The sequence below is a fragment of the Podarcis liolepis genome (assembly GCF_965112155.1).
Source record: "Podarcis liolepis genome assembly, chromosome: 11".
Taxonomy (NCBI): domain Eukaryota; kingdom Metazoa; phylum Chordata; class Lepidosauria; order Squamata; family Lacertidae; genus Podarcis; species Podarcis liolepis.
In genome coordinates, this window is record NC_139565.1 from 43170079 (window position 1) to 43188049 (window position 17971).

A 17971-nucleotide genomic window follows, 5' to 3' on the forward strand; every position below is an offset into this window, starting at 1 on the left:
TTCCCACCCCCAGCATTTTAAAAAACCCCGGGACAGCGGAGGACTTCTCCGCTGTCCGGGCAATCTTAAAATGCTGGCGGGCGGCATTTTAAAATCGCCCCGGGACAGCAGAGGACTTCTCCGCTGTCCGGGGCGATTTAAAAGCCCCTGGGAAGGCAGGGAGGGGGGAAAAAGACTTTCGCCCCCCCGCCCGCCTTCAGAAGGTGTTCCCGCCCCGCCGCCCGGCTTCGGAGCAGCGTTCCGAAGCCCGGCAGCAGGGGCAGGTGTTCCCGCCCCGCCGCCCGGCTTCGGAGGAGGTCCGAGGACAGTGGGGAAGACGCGCTGCGCTTCCCCGCTGTCCCGGATATTTCCCTATGGGCTGTCATCTTGCGAAGCAAGCCCATAGGGAAATTCGTCTTGCGAAGCGCCTCCAAAACGGAAAACCCTTTCGTCTAGCGAGTTTTCCGTCTTGCGAGGCGTTCGTCTTGCGAGGTACCACTGTAAAACTATGCATGGCACAGAAAAAGTGGGTCAGGAAACAGGTTTCTCCCTCCTTCATAGCACTAGAACTTGTGGACATCCAATGAAGCTGAAAAGAGGCTTAGACAAATTAATGGAGGAGAGGGCTATCAATGCAATGCTGTATCTCCACAGCTGGAGGTAGAAATGCTTCCCAATGCATTGCTGGAAACCACGGGAGGGTTTGTGCTCTGGTTGGCCACTGTGAGAATCTGCCATGTGCAGGATCCAGCAGCCAACTCCTAGGGGCCCAGGTCCCTTCAGCTCTCCTATAAAATATTTGAGGGAGCTGGGCCTCTCCAAAGTTGATGGCCATTGCCATTCAAATTGTGTGTGCGTGTGTGTGCACGCACACCATGTCATGTGATCAATTATGTGGGACGGAGCTTACCTGGGCTCCCCAATATTTTATCCCAGTTGGCACCCCTGACCAGCAGGCTGTTCTTGTGAAAACGGATGGTGGTGGTGGAGGGAACAGGTGTTTTGCACATGTTCAGAGGCAACCCTCCAATCTCTACGGGTGAGAGAACCAGGGCAGACTGAGCCCTGGGGACAAGTGAATTCCCAATAGTCTCGCCTCCCGTCCCTGGAGAATTCACCCGAAGCAGCTCCCCGCTCGTCGGTTGGCCGCGGCGCCAATGCCTGGCGAAAGGGCGCACTTTGGCGCGTGGGCTCCGCGCGGCGGCCTCGGCGGCGGCTGGGTCTAATCCCAGAGGGGAGAGGAGGGGAGAGGGCTGGGCTGGGCTCCCTTGTTGCCAGGCTGGAGCGTGCCAAGGCGAAGGCGCCACCTCTGGCGCTCAATCGGCCGCCGGCCCGCCTCCCCTCGGCTCTCTCCTCCCCAGAGAGGCGGCCAGGCTCCCCTCGAAGGGCGGCTCAGATCGAGCCCAGCCAGCCGGCCGAGCAAGTGCCATGCAAAGCCGCGGCGGCAGGCAGGCCTGCGGCAGCCTGTGCCCCAACAGGGTGCAGGATCTGGCCGAGCGGCTGGGCAAAAAGCCGGGCAGTAAAGCAGAGAGAAAGGTGCGTTGCTGGAAGGAGAAGGCGAGGCTGCGAAGCCCGACCGACCAGCCTCTCGCCATCTGCTCTTGGCAGAAATAAACGCCGGGGAAACCTGTCTCCCTGCCTGCAGCAGCCGTTCTGCGGCGGGAGACAGCGTCGCCCAGCGGTTAGAGCAAGCGCATTTCCCCAGCCCCCGGCCAGGAAAAAAGGCAATTCCAATATTGCAACCATCGCTAGAAGATGGGGACTAATAGCCGGGAGAGGAGTGTCTCTGAGCACGTGCAGAGCTCTCTGCATGCAGAACAACCAGTTGCCATCTGAAGTTAGGTGAAGGTGTTTCTACTGCAAAGGGCACAATTTTCAGGGAAAACTAAGCCCCGGCACCTTTTGTTTTAGATGCCCTCCACATAAGGTTGCCCTTATGTCCTAAGTACCGGTACTTTTACCCAGTAGTAAGGATTCAAAGGGTTATTCCGATCTAGCCCTCTGCATGTTTACTCGGAAGTAAGTCCCCAGTGGCGCTTCACTTTCTCTAAAGTAAATGTGCCCTGAAACCTTAATGCTGTTGTTTGTGATTGTTTGCCGGCAGGTGCCACGGAATAGCAACCTCAGATGCAACCCAATAGCCATTTATAACGACCCACCTCCGGATTCCGTAGATCTAGGTGAGTGCGGTTTTTTAAAAAAAGTCCATTTAACTACCCTCTTTCGTATCGCAGTTCGTGGTGTAATGCAGGGGAAACGCAAGAGAACACTGCTCGGAACTTGCCTCTCTTCCAGCAGGGAAAATGCTGGGGCATCATAATAATTAATGTGAGGGGGTGGAACCTTGTTCTGACACATGAATGAGGTGATAATAAGCATTTAATAATTGTGTCAGATTAGCAGAGGAAGTCAAGAGACGGGGGAAATAATCAGGCAGAGGCTGCCTACTTCTTTCCTTTTCTTTGATGGCGTATCAGCTTAATGCTAGTCAGTAACTCTTCTGTGCAAGGTTGTTTGCATTTTGAATTAAAAGCTAAAGATTTGTGTTTCAGCTGACTGTGGGTGGTATTTCACCTGGTTTTCCGCAAAGTAGACTCGCTGAAATGAATGGACATGACCCATTAATCCCAACAGTTCTTCTCGGAGTAAAAATTAGTTGACTACCACCTATTCGCTGGGAAGTAAGCATCCAGGGTTCAATGGAAACTACCTGTCGGCTTGCGGTGACTATGATCCTAATAGATTAAACAGTATGCTTTGTACCCCTATTGTATGTGCGTGCGTACAGAGAAAGAGCTGTCTGCTTTTTTGAACTCTCTTGGGGGCGTGGCTAGGGGAGCCGCCCTAATGACCTCCTGCACTTTAGATTTTACAGCTACCGCAGGTGCCTTGCTTGAGAAGAGACCACTACTAAGGTTACTCCTTTAGCAATTTGTATTTCATAGAATCGTAGAACTCGAAGGGACCGCCAAAGGTCATCTAGTCCCAGGAATCGACACAACCAGAGGACTGGTTAATCTGGAATGAAATATTTCACACACACACACACACACACACACACACACAGGATTTGCGTTTCTATACTGACAAATCTAACATGATTTTCTTGCATTTTTTAAAAAAACTTCCCAGTCTCCTACCCTTTTAAATAAACACTGATCTGCCCCCCCCCTTTAGCGTTGTCGACCATCGATTGGCAAGACTTAGCCGACTGCACGGGCGTCCTTCAGCAGGAAGTTTCGAGAGGCGCTGCAACAACCCAGCAGGTAGTTGACAACCGTCGCCCCCTCATCCTCTTTGGTCTTTATTGACACGCTTCGCAGACCTGGGCCCGAAGCAGACGTGATGCTGTTCACCCCATTATGCGTGATGACACCTCCCCTTTCAAAGTCGAGGTTGATCCGGATCGGGGCTATGATGGGGGAAAGAACTAGCAGCGCTGGCTCAAGACACTTTGCAAGGAGAAAATGCTCCCAGGCCCAATTCCACATGAAGAAGCCAACCGGTCTGGCAGTGGCACCATCTCTGATAGCGTCCTCTATCCCACATGGTGGCAGCAGGCCAGCCTGTGTAGCACTACCCCCTGACCCGCCCCAGGCAGCGTGTGCCACCCTAAGGGTGCCACTTCACAACAGTAGGGCACCAAACTTTCATGGTTCACATGACCAAAGGCGAACCTCCCTAGATTGCGCCTAAAGGGATTTATTTATTTGGGAGCAAGTACCTCCCTTCCTGTATGGTTCATGGATGAAAGCACACTAGAATTAGGATCTTTTTTAAAAAGGAGAGAGAAGCGGGAAACCTCAGTTAAAGGAAATGGCGCTGTTTATAGTGGGTCCGGGGTATAGTTGAAGCGCATTCAAATAACATGACTTGCCTCAAAGAATCCTGCGAACTGACGTTTTCCCTTCACAGAGCTACAGTTCCCTGTCAAACTACAGTTCCCAGGATTCTTTGGGATGGGGGACCAATGTGCGTTGAATGTGCTTTAAGTGTATCGTGTGGATCCGCAGTGCAGCTGCTTCCCTTGTTTTCCAGTGCTTTGCAATAAATACCGGTTGCAGCACAAGACCAGTCCGAGACATAAGCGCTGCCTTTCTTTGCAATGACGCTGCTACCTTTGGCAAGGGACGCGGACGAAGTCACTCCCGCTCCGCATCATTTTTTTTTTATTTTTATTTTTGTGATAGGCTAGGAAGTAACGTCCCTTGAGCACAGTTCTTTCCTTCTGAATAAAAGCGAGCATGATTGCGCGGTTGGGCAGTTTTATCTGGGAAGAAATCTGAGCCCCCCCCCAAAGAAAATAGCCACCAGACTATGTAATGTTTCAAAGCACTTTGGATGCAGCCCACAAAAAGAGCAGAAGCTAGCTCATCTCTTTCAATGAATGAATGTTTATTTGCATCAGCCACCAACCATAGCAATAAAACAAAATGCAGTATGTAGAGGATAAAGGTAAAAAGTTAAACTTTTGAAGATCGCAACCCAGAAACCGGTTAAATCTGCTTAAGGACCTTTTGCAAACCCAAATTGACTGTCGGTTTAAGCGGTCGACGGGTTCTTATACTGCTAGGAATCTCCTCCTCTTTGAACCTACGCAAGGGGCGTGGCTAGTACGTCCCACCTGAAAAACTATACAGTTCAGGGTTAATTTTCGCCCGGGACTAGCGGAATGCCCCGCTCAAATGAATCTGATTGGCTGGTGAGGCTAGCCAATGAGAGTGCGCTAAGAGACGTAAAGGGAAGCCCCGGTGGCGAAGCGTGAGGTTGGGTTTTCCAGCTTGTTTCTTCCCCTGAACATTTTGGCAGGGATTGCTGCTCTCGCATCTCCTCCTTAGGCGCCGCTGTGTAGATAGCGCCTCTTGCTTTCTCCTTTTGCCATGGCAGTGCAAGCTTGCCGGCTCCACTGTTCAGCATGGCCAGTGGATTTTCAGGTGCGTTTTATTAAGTGTGTACACTGAAACTTGCCGAAGAATGAGCAGCGAGCAGGAACTGAGAATCGAGAAGGGTTTTTTTTTCCCCTAACTGCCTCGTGCCTTTTGTATATTTCAGAGCCCGTGCTTGCAACCCGAGCCAGAGTTTGATTTCCAGGAGTTTCGCGATGCCGTGGATAACTTCATATCGGGCAAGTATACCGAGTCCAGTTTAAAACTGCGCCTGTCAAAGAGGAAAGAGCAGTCTTAGGACGAACGCTTAGTGTGAGGACACCCGGATTAAAAACCGGTTAAAACTTTCGGGTTTCTGCATCCTGCACGGGTCTATTCAGAAGTAAACAGTGTATTTATTGGTTTTTTTTGTCTTTTAAAAACACTTTTACTCAGTTAATCTGGGAATCCTTCTTGATTGATAAATATCTTTAAATCAGCTAAGAACTATAATCCTATTTAGTTCACAAAATACTTTTGCTCATTGATTAGGCTAAGACTTAAACTAGGCATGATGAGAGATCTGTGATTGGATATGTTTTGCCCTCTAATGAAATAGCAAATTTAGGACACAGGAGAAAACTTAATTAGGAAAATGGTGAGAGAGGGAAGAGACTAAACTTCACTTTCTCAGTACCATGTTTCCAGTCAGATCTCCCATAACCTTTCGCCTATTGGAAATTCAAAACAAATTAGCTGGAGATCAGATCTCTCAATGCCACAGCTAGTTTGATCCTCAATGTGGATTTGTGTTCAAAGCTTTTAAACCCCTAGGCTGTAAACCTATACATCTCCACCTTGAAGGAAACAAAGCTGAACACAATGGAACTCATTTCTCCCCCTGGCGTACCACCCATTATTCCACCATGCAGCACAAAACCTCAAGATAAAAACCTGGCGAACCAAAGGCTTATATCGCCTAATAGACTTTTATAAAAATAACAAACCCTTGTCAACACAAGAAATACAAGACAAACAATGGAACTTATTTCTAAGTAAATACGTGTCAAATTTCTGTTAGACAGCATTTTTAGGTATTTATTTAGAAAAGCATTTCTATACCATCTTATCATAAAATATAAGGGTGGTATGTGGTGTTAAAACATAAAACACAATAAAAATTAAAATGCAGGCGATAATTAAGGTGACTGACTAATGATATTTGCTTTAAAGCACAGGCGGGCAATCTTCAGCCTCCAATGAAAAAGCCTGCTCTTGTTTATTTCAAAAGGTTCAACTACGGTAGATGAGATGTTGAATAGCCATAATCAGAATCTGCCATGATTTGTATCAAAGTTAAAAGCAGCTGCAGGGAGTATGGAGACTGGTTTGGAACTGCAGTTTGTTCCCCGTCAAACCCCACCAAAGCTGCTATTTACTGTGGGAGGGAAGGACAGGTTAAGGGAAATAATTAAAGCCCTCAGCCCAGCACACCACTCTTCCATGCAAGGGTCCTAATTGGTCTTTCAAAAAGCAAAGCAGATCTTAAACTACTTCATGTTTTGTTTGCTGTTCATCTGAACTTCAAAGTCACAATTCATTGTGCCAAAAGCACCTTGTGTTTGACCTGTGCATGTCAAATAAGGAGTCAATCAGCTGTATCACTTGTTTCTTATTGGTCTCCCTAGATCCATCCTCTCTGATGCCACCTCTGCTGGACTGCGCTGATTTCCCTTTCCCTGTGGATGATGGAAGATCCTTCAGCCCTTGCTTTCGTCAGCCTGCAGAGGACGATTCTGCCTCTCAGATGAATGCAGAAAACATCTCTTCCACTGAGCAGTACTGGAAAGACTTAGCAAATCAGAACCAGAAAGCTCTAGGGGATGCACTTGTGGAAAACAACCAGGTATAAAAATAAAATGAATATGGGGAAAGAAAGTTACTCTGAAGCCAGCCTGACTGGTTTCTTTGCAGGAAGCCACTTAGGACAATGACATGGATTTAAGTTGGAACAGCACACTGAGATGAAACATACTTAAATGAAAGCAAGTTGCATTGGTTTCAGTGACACTTGTGTCTAAAGAAAAACCTGAAAATGAATAGCTTAGTAAATGACTTGCAGACTGAGATGTCCATTTGCAATTCTTAAATTATTTTGGATTGGCCCTACCGCAGTGTTGCAAACTTACTTACGCTAGTAAATTTCATTTTACTCAATGGAGCATCCTTTTGAGTAAAACACACAGAGTTGTGGAATTTGTTCACAGAAGGATCCAGGGTTTCCTTTAGCTTTCAATAAAATGTAAACAAATCCACCATCCATTATACCAAATGGAAGCAATGGTTGCTTTAATCACAGCTGTTCCCGGTAAAGTGGACTTCACATCACAGATTCAAATTCTATTGAACCCGGTAAGGTGTAAATTATGCATTCAAGGAGGCCAGTAGGAAAATGATTTTCCTGTTCACTTTGGCTGGGTTTCCCCCTCTGTAAAATTGCATTTTGCAGGACTTGCTAAGATTGTTGGAAATTATCACCTAAACATTCTACAGTTGTGGCTTTTGAGATGTACTTGCAAAGTTAAATGAGTGGGGTGCTGTATAAGAATGAGAGGAGCATATTGACAAAAAATATACATTTAAACTTTCCTCTAAGGCAGTTCAGATCTGAATACAGCCCACTAGCCTTTAACAGTGGCCCACCAGAGGCCTGATCAAGAAACCTTTTGACATCTGCTTGCCAGTACACAAACATTCCCCAGCAGCATTCCCTAACCTGGTGCCCTCCAGATGTTTTGGACTGCAGTCCCCATTAGCCCCAGCTAGCATGGCCAATGATCAGGGATGGTGGGAGTTGTAATCCAACTTCTGGAGGGCACTAGATTGGGAGAAGGCAGATCACTCTTTGTACTCCAGTGACTTTCAGAACTTCATCTCCTATTCATCTCCCAACAGCTCCAAGTGACATTGACCCAAAAGCAGGAGGAAATTGCCTCCCTGAAGGAAAGAAATATCCAACTGAAGGAACTGGCCAGCCAAGCGAAGCAGCTTGCCTCTGTGCTGGATGTAAGTACTGGAATGTCTTTCTCAATTTGGCATCTTTTTTGGCAGTTGTCCCTGCTGATCTGGATGTCCTGCTGATGTTGCATGGGGAGAATGGAACCTCCGTCTCTCCACTTGCCCAAGGGCACATTCATCTCCCCACAGGGTACCAAATAAGGTTCAGGAGCTGAACCCTGGTCATTCTATGGTGCTGTAAATCCCAGTGGTTAACTATGTCAGATCCACAATCCTATATCCTTCAGGAGTATGAGGGTTTTCAGCAGTTTATTCTGTAGGGGGTGCTGTTGGTTTAAAAAACATTAGACTTGTTGATTTCCAACCCCCCCTTCCAGGTTGGCATACACTCATGCACTGAATGATTTAGAGTGCTTGATATCTTTGTTTCTTGGCAGAAGCTGATGATCCCACAGTGCAAAGACAGCGCCGACCTCTCCCTTGCCAATGGCCCCAACAAGAGGAGCCTCAAGCAGGTGACCATTGCTGAGCAAGAGGAGGAGGAGATGGAAGTGAACGAAATTTTGCGGGAAATATCAGACAGATGCAATGCAGCCTTGCAGTCTGCTGATGACAAGAGAAGCCCAAAACGCCCTCGGGGAGAGAACGAAACAATCCACATGTATGGTGCTTTCCAGGGCTTGCAGACATGCAGCAGCCACAGTTCCCTGGACCTCCGTGGCAGTGAACTTGAGGAAGGGGTGTCCTTCACGACAGCCATCAATGAGCATTGTAACATTAGGACGCTGGCCTTCCCCCAAGGCAATGCGTTTCTGGTCAGGACAGCCACTGGGGGTCACAAGTTTAGATGGGTTCCCAGGTGATGAAAGAAGGATGCAATCAGCCGACTACACTTGCCTCTCTTTCCAGTGACTTCCTGCCAAAGAACTGCTCATCTTCCTGCCTAGTGCTGCTTCCACCAAGGCATTTCAGGCGGGGTCTACTGCTGACAGCTGACTGATGTCAACCAGAGTTGCTAATATTTAGCTGGAAGCCCAGACATCTGTTTAAAGTAGACAAACATAGAGCACTCTCTCTCTCTCTCTCTACACACACACACACACACACACACACACACACCTTTAAGTAAGCTGATGCCAAACTTCTTGTTACTAATCACATTTTCTGTTTTGGATTCCTGGCCCATGATTGCACTCCAGAGAGCCAGTGTGGTGGTGTGGTTAAGAGCAGTAGACTCGTAATCTGGTGAACCAGGTTCGCGTCCTCGCTCCTCCACATGCAGCTTCTGGGTGACCTTGGGCTAGTCACACTTCTGTGAAATTTCTCAGCCTCACTCATCTCACAGAGTGTTTGTTGTGGGGGAGGAAGGGAAAGGAGGTTGTTAGCCGCTTTGAGACGCCTTAGGGTACTGATAAAGCGGGATATCAAATCCAAACTCCTCTTCTTCTCCATAATTGGAAGCCATGTCCTGTAGACTTCTGTAACATATTCACTAATCCTTGCTTGATGACAGATGGGCCATCCAACCTCAGCGTAAAAACTTCCAGTTAAAGAGAGTCCACCACCTTCCAAGGGAGCCCATTCCACTGTCTTGCTGTCAGAAAGTTCTTCTAAAGCTTAGCTGGAATCTCCTTTCTTGTAACTTGAATCCATTGGCTCCAGAGGGTAGGACCTGACGAGAGGTGACTGATGAGAACTTGGAACGGACTCCCTTGGAAGGTGCTGAACTCTTTTTTATTGGAAGGCCATCTGTCATGGATGCTTTAGCTGAGATTTCTGCATTGCAGGGGATTGGACTAGATGACCCTTAGGGTCCCTTCCTACTCTACAATTCTGTGATGATATTTTGATGAGAATTCTCTCCCCGCTGCCGCCTGACCATCTACTTGTTGGAAATCGATGGTTTAACAGCCACTACCTTGTTTCCTTTTCAGTGTCCCAAAGCTACTTAGGAAGACTTAACGATTTTCACTGTCTTTGCCTAAAATACATTTCTAAGCAAGAGAGAAAATAGTTGATTTAATGTAAAAAGATCTTCCTCTATTTTCAATGTTCAGGTGTGAGTGCCCTTACTTATATAGTCAAAACAATACCATCCATGCACAAGATGGAGATATCGGCAGGCTCTAGAGAACCCCAATGTCAAAATGAAAAATGAAAATCATGCTATGCATGTTTAATCTACTCAGAAATGAGCCCCACTGAGCTCTATGGGACTTGCTTGTAGGAGTGTGTGTGTGTGTGTTTGGCCGGGTGGTGGTGGTTATAGCTTCAAGGTAAGCAACCATGCTGCAGAGGTTGTAGAAACTGGAAGAGAGCTAGGGTCCTTCCTCTTGCCCCCTCCCTTTCCCTCAGACGCCTACTGTGCCACAAATGGCTTGCTATGGTGTGTATATATAGGCATGTAAGCAGAGATATTCCCCCCCCCGTAAACTAGCCACATCGATAGACTTATTTGCAAGGCTGCTTGATGCCTAGCTCTGCTAGATGCTGCTTATAATGCACTCTAAGTCATCTTCTGTATGTGTGTATATATATATATGCTGTAATGGTTGGGAGAAAGTTCTGCATGCACAATTTCCTTCTAAGTTAACACCACAACCAGAAGCATTGAAGTACATGACCCCCTCCTCCATTTTCTTCAAAAGGTCCCTTGAGTAGACCCAGCAGCCTATCTAAATTGGGTAGGGTTTGAAGCCAATTTCTGATTTAGAAAGGATGAGACTGCAGTGCTGCTGTTGCTTTGAGGTATGCAGGAAGAGGGTTGGGTGTCCTCAGGGAAGTCTATGAAGGATCACCATACAAGAAGTTCTCTGGTGACTAGCAAAATTTGAAGGTTTTAATGGAAAAAACAGAGGAGGGATCTTTTTCAGTCTTGGTTACTAATACAGTCCATTGAGACTTCTAAACAGTCATGATAAGTTCTGTGGATCCAGACTATATACTTATTATTATTACTGTTGTTATTGGAACAAATGCTCTTGGTTTAAGTGGCATCTGTATAAAATTTTGCTACCCACATTCTTTCAAACTTACCATTGAAAAATACTAAATCCAGGCATACCTTTTTGTGTGGAGCTAAGATGTTTGAATATAATTTTTATAATACCCAAAAGTTTACAAAACCAGGCTTTGTACACTGATATCTGTATAGTCTGCATTCCCACCCCCACCTAGAATTCCAGTGATGCTTTTGTGTCCATTATGGCTTTTGATTTCATTGTTTTTATTTCTGTGCAAGTGCTGGTGCTCACCTGAGCGAAAAGTGTAACTAGCCTGGTGACCCACTGCCTCTATACTTCCTCAGCTTGATTTGAACCAGGAATGATAAATATTTCTGAGTGGTATTCAGCTAAGTTTTATTCAGAGCAGACCTATTGAGATTAATGCACCTAATTTAGGCCTCATCTGCTCTAAACATGTATAGCAGTATCATACCCCTTTAAATAGTCATGGCTTCCCACAAAGAATCATGGGAAGGGTAGGTTGTTTTCCATTTCTATTTTAATAAAAGGTTTTTATTTTCAACAAAATATAAACAGAACATTAAGTTCCCCCAGCTCCACCCCCGGAACAGAAGATTAGGGTGTCAGATCTTGCCATAAATCTGTGTGCACAAGTCGGTGGGTGCCAGTCTTCTGAGTGTTCATTCAAATATTTTATAAACAGGTACCATATGTCAGTAAAGTCGTCCGCATTGGATTTGTTGTTCAGGAAATGTAACCTTTTTGTCAGTTTTTCAGATAAGGCAATAGTCCACACATTCTGTCACATATCGTGTGATATGCAGGTGCCCAAGTCCTTTCTATAAGAAGTTGTGCCGCCACCAGGAGAAAAGAGATGAGTTCCTTATAAAGTAAATTGAGCTGATCTTATTTAAATAGTGTTAATAAACCCAGGCTTGGATAACGTTGTACAACCCTATGATTCTAGGCTGATTTGTAATGTTGCTCATTTCCACATGACCACCACAAACCAACTGCCTTATATCCTCTCCCACATGTTGGTGAAGTTGTTTTGTCTGTGCAACCGAATCTTAAAGGTCTTAAATACCCTCTATAAACCATGTAAAATCTCCACTTTACATGGTTATTTTTATTACTGAAAACACTGCTGCAACACTCATATAGCTGTGCCCTAGTATGAAATGGCTCCCACTCAGTTCACTTTGCTTAAATAAGTTGGGGCTATTTTCTTCGCTCGCACTCTTTCCCATGGTGTCACATTGGTCCTGCTTTTGCAGTTAGACTATACGGCTTGTGTTTGCTTCCAAGTCTAATCTATGGAGAAATAGCCAAAGTGGGAATATACAAACACAAACATGACCATTAGCTTGTATTAGGTATTGCCTTTAATGCTTTGTAGGAGGCTTGAGTGCAGCATTCTTCATAATGTTCTGTTACCCTTTGTTGGATTTGGCTCTTTTCCTTAAGCTGATCACAAGTCACTGGCATCTCACCGACTTTTATTTCACTATTTTCTCAGAAGTCTTTTTTTAAAATGAAGAAGCAGGACACATTCGGCCAACCTCGAAGAAAAGGCTCAAACCATTTTGAGGTGACTTCATAACGTTAAAAGCAAGATCTCCCTTCATTTGTTCCACACATCAATTTAAACTTGGTCATGTGCCGCTGTTTACATTTTCAGTACGTTTTTAGCAGGTAGCTGAAGGCAGGGAGGTCAAGAAGTGTAGCAGTTTTCTGCAATGCTGTAGTAGGTGTACCAAAAACAGCCATCAGCTGTCCCTCCTTGCACCAGACACCTGTTCAAACTCTTGTCAGCTAATGCCTACTTATTTGCAATATTTACTTCACACTCTCTTAAACAAAATCTTGGGGGGAAATCAGAAACTGTAATTTCCCTCAAGTTTATTCACACAGCTGGATCCATTTAAATAAATAATCAGCATTAACCTGGTGGCTTAGTTGTCATGAAGTTAGAAAATGTTTTTTTAACCTTTAATCAGGAGGTCACTAAATTAAAACCTCTTTGGCGGTCTTTGACCCGGCTTTTTCCTTCCCAAGTCTGCTCAAACTGCTATTACTTTGGCTACTTGCACCCCCCCCCCAGCTGAATTACTATATCTAGAAACTTTGGTACAATGGTAGCTGTCGAAAGCCCTGAAGCGCCAAGGCCAACTGTGGCCATTTTAGTTTATTGCTTATTTCTTTATTATTACAGCTATATCACACATCTCCCACCCTCTCCAAGAACTCAAGGTGGAGTACATGGTTCTCCCCATCTTATCCTCCCAACAACCCTGTGAGGTAGGTTAAGTTGAGGGACAGCAACTGGCCCAAGGTCACCCAGGGAGCTTAAAGGGTACACATTGGGGTTTCAACCCTGCTCTCCCAGATCCTAGTCCAGCCATTATGCTATTGTCCCCAAAGAGACCTCTTTTCTCCTATTCACAATGGAAAATGTTTAGTGTCAGATTTCTAGCTCACCTCACATCCTTTGAACAACTTTGCATACAGTTAATAGGAACCACAGTTCCAAAACTGGTATATAAGCTAGCCAAGTTCCATTGATTTCAACAGGAGCATTAGGCAGTCATTAGGCATGAGGAAGGGGGACGCGGGTTGCGCTGTGTCCTAATTCACAGAGCCTAGGGCTTGCTGATCAGAAAGTTGGCGGTTCGAATCCCCACAACGGGGTGAGCTCCTGTTGTTCAGTCCTAGCTCCTGCCCACCTAGTAGTTCGAAAGCACGTCAAAGTGCAAGTAGATAAATAGGTATCGCTCAGGTGGGAAGGTAAACGGCGTTTCCGTGTGCTGTTCTGGTTCGCCAGAAGTGGCTTAGTCATGCTGGCCACATGACCCAGAAGCTGTATGCGGGCCAATGCCGGCTCCCTCGGCCTAAAGAGCGAGATGAGTGCCGCAACCCCAGAGTCGTCTGTGACTGGACCTAACGGTCAGGGGTACTTTTACCTTTAGGGATGAGGAACCTTTTCACAGGTTAGTGGTGGGTGGGACCATGGCCAGTGATGGGTGGGGATGAAGCCAGGAGTGGTCAGGGCCGGAGCCCAAAGTGGCAGGGCACCCTCTTTTCGCTCTGTTTTTCTGTCGCCTTCTGTTATCGTTTTCTTTGTGACCATCTCTCCACTTGCATGAAATGAGACTGCAGGTTCCTCACATGCTTTCATGATAATACTGTAAGTCCTATGAAACTTAATGAGTATGCATGTATAGGCTTAAACTGTTAACCCCTTCATTAGATCTCTCTGAACTGAAATCACTGGGACTTCAAAATGCTGGATGTTGACTGGATTGTCCCTTAGTATGAATTGTTCCATTCACACATTCTGGAAGAAGCTCTTGCTGCTTCCAGATGACCTGTATATTGAGCATTCGCCTTATTTAATTGCACAAAGTTTGTGCATAGGTTGGATGGTGTTGCATTAAGCAAATATTATCCTAGACTTTCCACTACATTTCCCCACCACTTTCCTTGTTGCAAAAAGTTTGATTGGGGGCGGGCGGGCAAGTAGTGGCTTTGTTGTGCAAGTGCTCCACATCAACTTGAATTTCATGATCTTGAATAGATGATTGGATGCCATCCCAAAATAGGGACTTCTGGAAATGCCCTCAGTTTCTAACATAAATAAATGTGCTGCACATTTGTGGGAAATTAAATTTGCTCCTTCACTGGCATATGAAAAATAAATTATTTACACATTTAAAATAAATACACCTATTAGGAGCCCTATACAAACTGCAGGCTAATATTTTGAGCACATTAGCAAGTCAAGTCAAGGAAGATGAATGAGAGGTCACAGGACCAAAACAGCTGGTTGCCTCCTCTCAGCTATCAGTGACATTTCAGGTTAGTGGTGTCAGAGATGAAAGTGAGTCCACTGAGCAGAAAATAGAAGTGAGTGGGAGAAGTCTTTTTATTTTCATCAAATGAACTTTTGCATTCAAGACTGAGGGGTGCCATTCAGAGAGGGCATTCGCTGCTCCTCGGACTTCCTCCCCCTCCAGGCTTCAAACCACTTACGATGATGATTAAATATGTATTGGTTGCTTAATTAAAAAATTTTTTTTTGTCTCAAAGCAACTTAATTTTTTTAAAAGCATACAATACCAAATTAAAATGCACAAAAATATTTTAATTCTTAATTTAAAAAAAGATTTTAAAAACCAGAAGATTAAAAAGCATATGATTATTCCCCAGGAACACTTTTATCTCGGCTTATTCTGAACTTAAAAAGCAGAATAACCACAACAGCTGTTCTTAAAAGGAGGGGGTACCCAAGGCTTGTCATAATCAGAATAGGCCCAGGTAAATTAATGTGCATGTCTAACTTGGATTCATTCATTTCAATGGGTGCATAAGTCCGTCACCCTCTCCGACTAAATTTTATAAAAGGAAGGATGCTTACTTAATTTTCACATAAATATATATATTGTCCTTTCTATGTGCTGATAATCCTGTTTCCTTTTTTACAGTCATTTTTATTAGTTTTACATATAATCACATTACGTAACATCATATCCTCTTATTATATCTCTTTGGCTCCACTGAGCCTAACGACTTCCCTCCCTCCTGCCTAATGGTTTACAAAATTTAATTTTACATCATCATCATCATCATTCTTTTTTGCATTTCCCTTCCTTTCCTGTTCTTGTTATGACATATCTTAAAATATTACATTACTCAACCTGAATAGGTAATAGTTTCCTTTTCCAAATCTTCAGATAACCCTGCTAGTGATGTTAATTGCTTACAATTGTCTTTCAAATATAATATAAATTTGTTCCAGTCTTTTTGGAATACTTGATCTCACTGGTTCCGGATTCTTCCCCTCCGTTTCGCCAGTTCTACAAAGTCCATGAGTTTCATCTGCCACTCTTCTTTTGTTGGTAATTCCTGTTGTTTCCATTTTTGGGCTAATAAAATTCTTGCCGCAGTTGCAGCATATAATAACAATTTTTTTGCATTGTGTCGGTATCTCTTTACCCACTATACCCAGAAGGAAAGCTTATGGTGTTTTTTTTTAAACAAAAGTGTTTTTAAACATTTTCTTTAACTCATTGTATATCATTTCCCAGAAAGTTTTTACCTCTTTACATGTGGTAAAAGTACCCTCCTTTTCCTTACATTTCCAACATTCATTTTTTGTTCTATATATTTTAGCCAATTTAACTGGTGTTAAATACCATCTATACATCATTTTCATAATATTTTCTTTAAACGTGCTGCATACAGTAAATTTAATACCTTGATTTCATAACCTCTCCCATTCTTCCAATTGTATATTGTAGCCAATGTCTTTAGCCCAATGTATCATTGCTGAATTTACTTTTGGCAATCTTCTATTTTCAGTGCAAGTATTCAGGCTGCACAATTACAGCTGATTAGAAGGTTGGGCACCACCCTCTCTGCGAAGTGACCAAACTTTTTGCTATACAGAAAGAGACGGGGCAACGCACTGGAAAGTGTGGGAAAGCACTGGCTTTGAGGCAATGTCATCTAACCTCCCTGCAAACAGATAAGAATGAATGTTCATTATACAGCCAACATTGTCTAATCTCTCTGGAAACAAATCAGGATGAATGCTCAATAAACAGGTCACCTAGAAGTGACAAAGTGGCAACTGTGAAGTCCTAGGCTGTCTCAATCACTAAGTGGTTATATAAAACATAATCCTTTGCGGTAACTGAAGGTTTAGCCCACAACTAGAAAGGCTTTTGGCAAAAATAAATAGATATTCTTTTCAATTTATTGAACAATATACAGCTGTTTAAATAAAGAATATAAAAAAACTCAGGTTACGGCCCTAAAACGGAGATTCAGCCAAGATTACATTGTTTACTGTACCTGAGACTCACCTACAGTGGGCTGTTATACTGCTTAAAGTCCGTGGTTACCACATAAGCCCAGAAAGTTTATGAATGCAAATGAATGCAGTTCCAACAATGGCTGCATGCTTAATCAAAGCACTGACGTTTAAATTGCAACCTCTGGTATGCATGCAGTTCATAAACAAAAAGTTCATTTCATTTTTCTGTTTACTTTTCTTCCTGGATGAAATAGAAACACCTATAAAAATACAAAGGGATAATAGAATTGGATCTCAGTAGCAGAAGTAGACCGTGCTTTTCAATGCCTTAAGGAAGCTGGCATTCCTTCTGCTGGTAGGCAAAGTGTGCAGGAAGGAGGATTCTCAATAGCTGAAACTGAGAAAATACATGTATTTTGGATAAGTAACGTTTCTCCACAATTGCTCTCTGCTGAAGGAATGCTTCGATTGTTTAAATACATTTACAGCCCTGCATTTCACGGGAAGAATGGTTTATACAACCAGGACATTCATTTTGTTCACTTCTATGCTAGTTTGCTGAGGCACTGATTTTCTGCAGTCAGCTGGAAGACGAGTGGGAACAGTGGTTCCATGTTGCACATTTTAACATTCCCTTTCATCTTTTGCCTTTTTCCTTTCCTTTTTTTTAATTAAAGATTTTTTTGTTTTACAGAAGTATGTGTAATGTCTCTCGTATTTTTTCCATGTAACATTTTTACTAATCCGTTTCATTTGTTGAAACATTAGGGGGAATGGGGAATCCCCAACATAGAAGCATATTACATTGCCAACCAAATACGCCATATATACTCGAAGATGAGACAAAACAATGGGTACACCTAGACAGGGACACAATTGAAAATACCTGCACCACAGCATACCCACTCCTCCTAAACAAACTAAGGAAAATTCCCACAACACTTAACAGGTACACACAGACCATGCTCAAAGCATGGAAAACAGAAATCTTTTGCCTTTTTAAGGTTCTGAATCTGAGGGCAGGGACTGTGGTGTTGTTGTCGTTTTATCTGCAAGTCATAAGAAGAGGCTGCTGGATCAGGCCAATGGCCCATCTAGCCTAGCATTGTGTTCTCACAGTGGCCAACCAGATGATATGGGAGATAAAACTCCACCTATTTGTGGTTCCCAGTAACTAGTGTTAAGGTAAAAAAAATTCCTTCCAGTAGCACCTTAAAGACCAACTAAGTTAGTTCTTGGTACGAGCTTTCGTGTGCATGCACACTTCTTCAGATACATGCACACGAAAGCTCACACCAAGAACTAACTTAGTTGGTCTTTAAGGT

The 17971-nt window shown here is 44.2% G+C and overlaps 1 protein-coding gene across 2 annotated transcripts; it reads left to right on the forward strand.

Moving 5' to 3' along the window:
* Positions 1–1273: 1273 nt before the first annotated feature.
* Positions 1274–11778, forward strand: MCIDAS (multiciliate differentiation and DNA synthesis associated cell cycle protein). 2 transcript variants are annotated; one of them, XM_083466187.1, is made up of 7 exons: positions 1274–1515; positions 2084–2159; positions 3157–3245; positions 5032–5104; positions 6533–6750; positions 7800–7910; positions 8300–11778. In XM_083466187.1, exons 1-7 carry the CDS (start codon positions 1408–1410, stop codon positions 8723–8725), a joined length of 1101 nt encoding a protein of 366 aa, XP_083322313.1. In that variant the 5' UTR covers positions 1274–1407; the 3' UTR covers positions 8726–11778. The 2 variants fall into 2 exon arrangements, with proteins under 2 accessions (XP_083322313.1, XP_083322314.1); XM_083466188.1 differs by lacking the exons at positions 1274–1515; positions 2084–2159; positions 3157–3245 and adding an exon at positions 4661–4913.
* The last annotated feature ends 6193 nt before the right edge of the window (positions 11779–17971 follow it).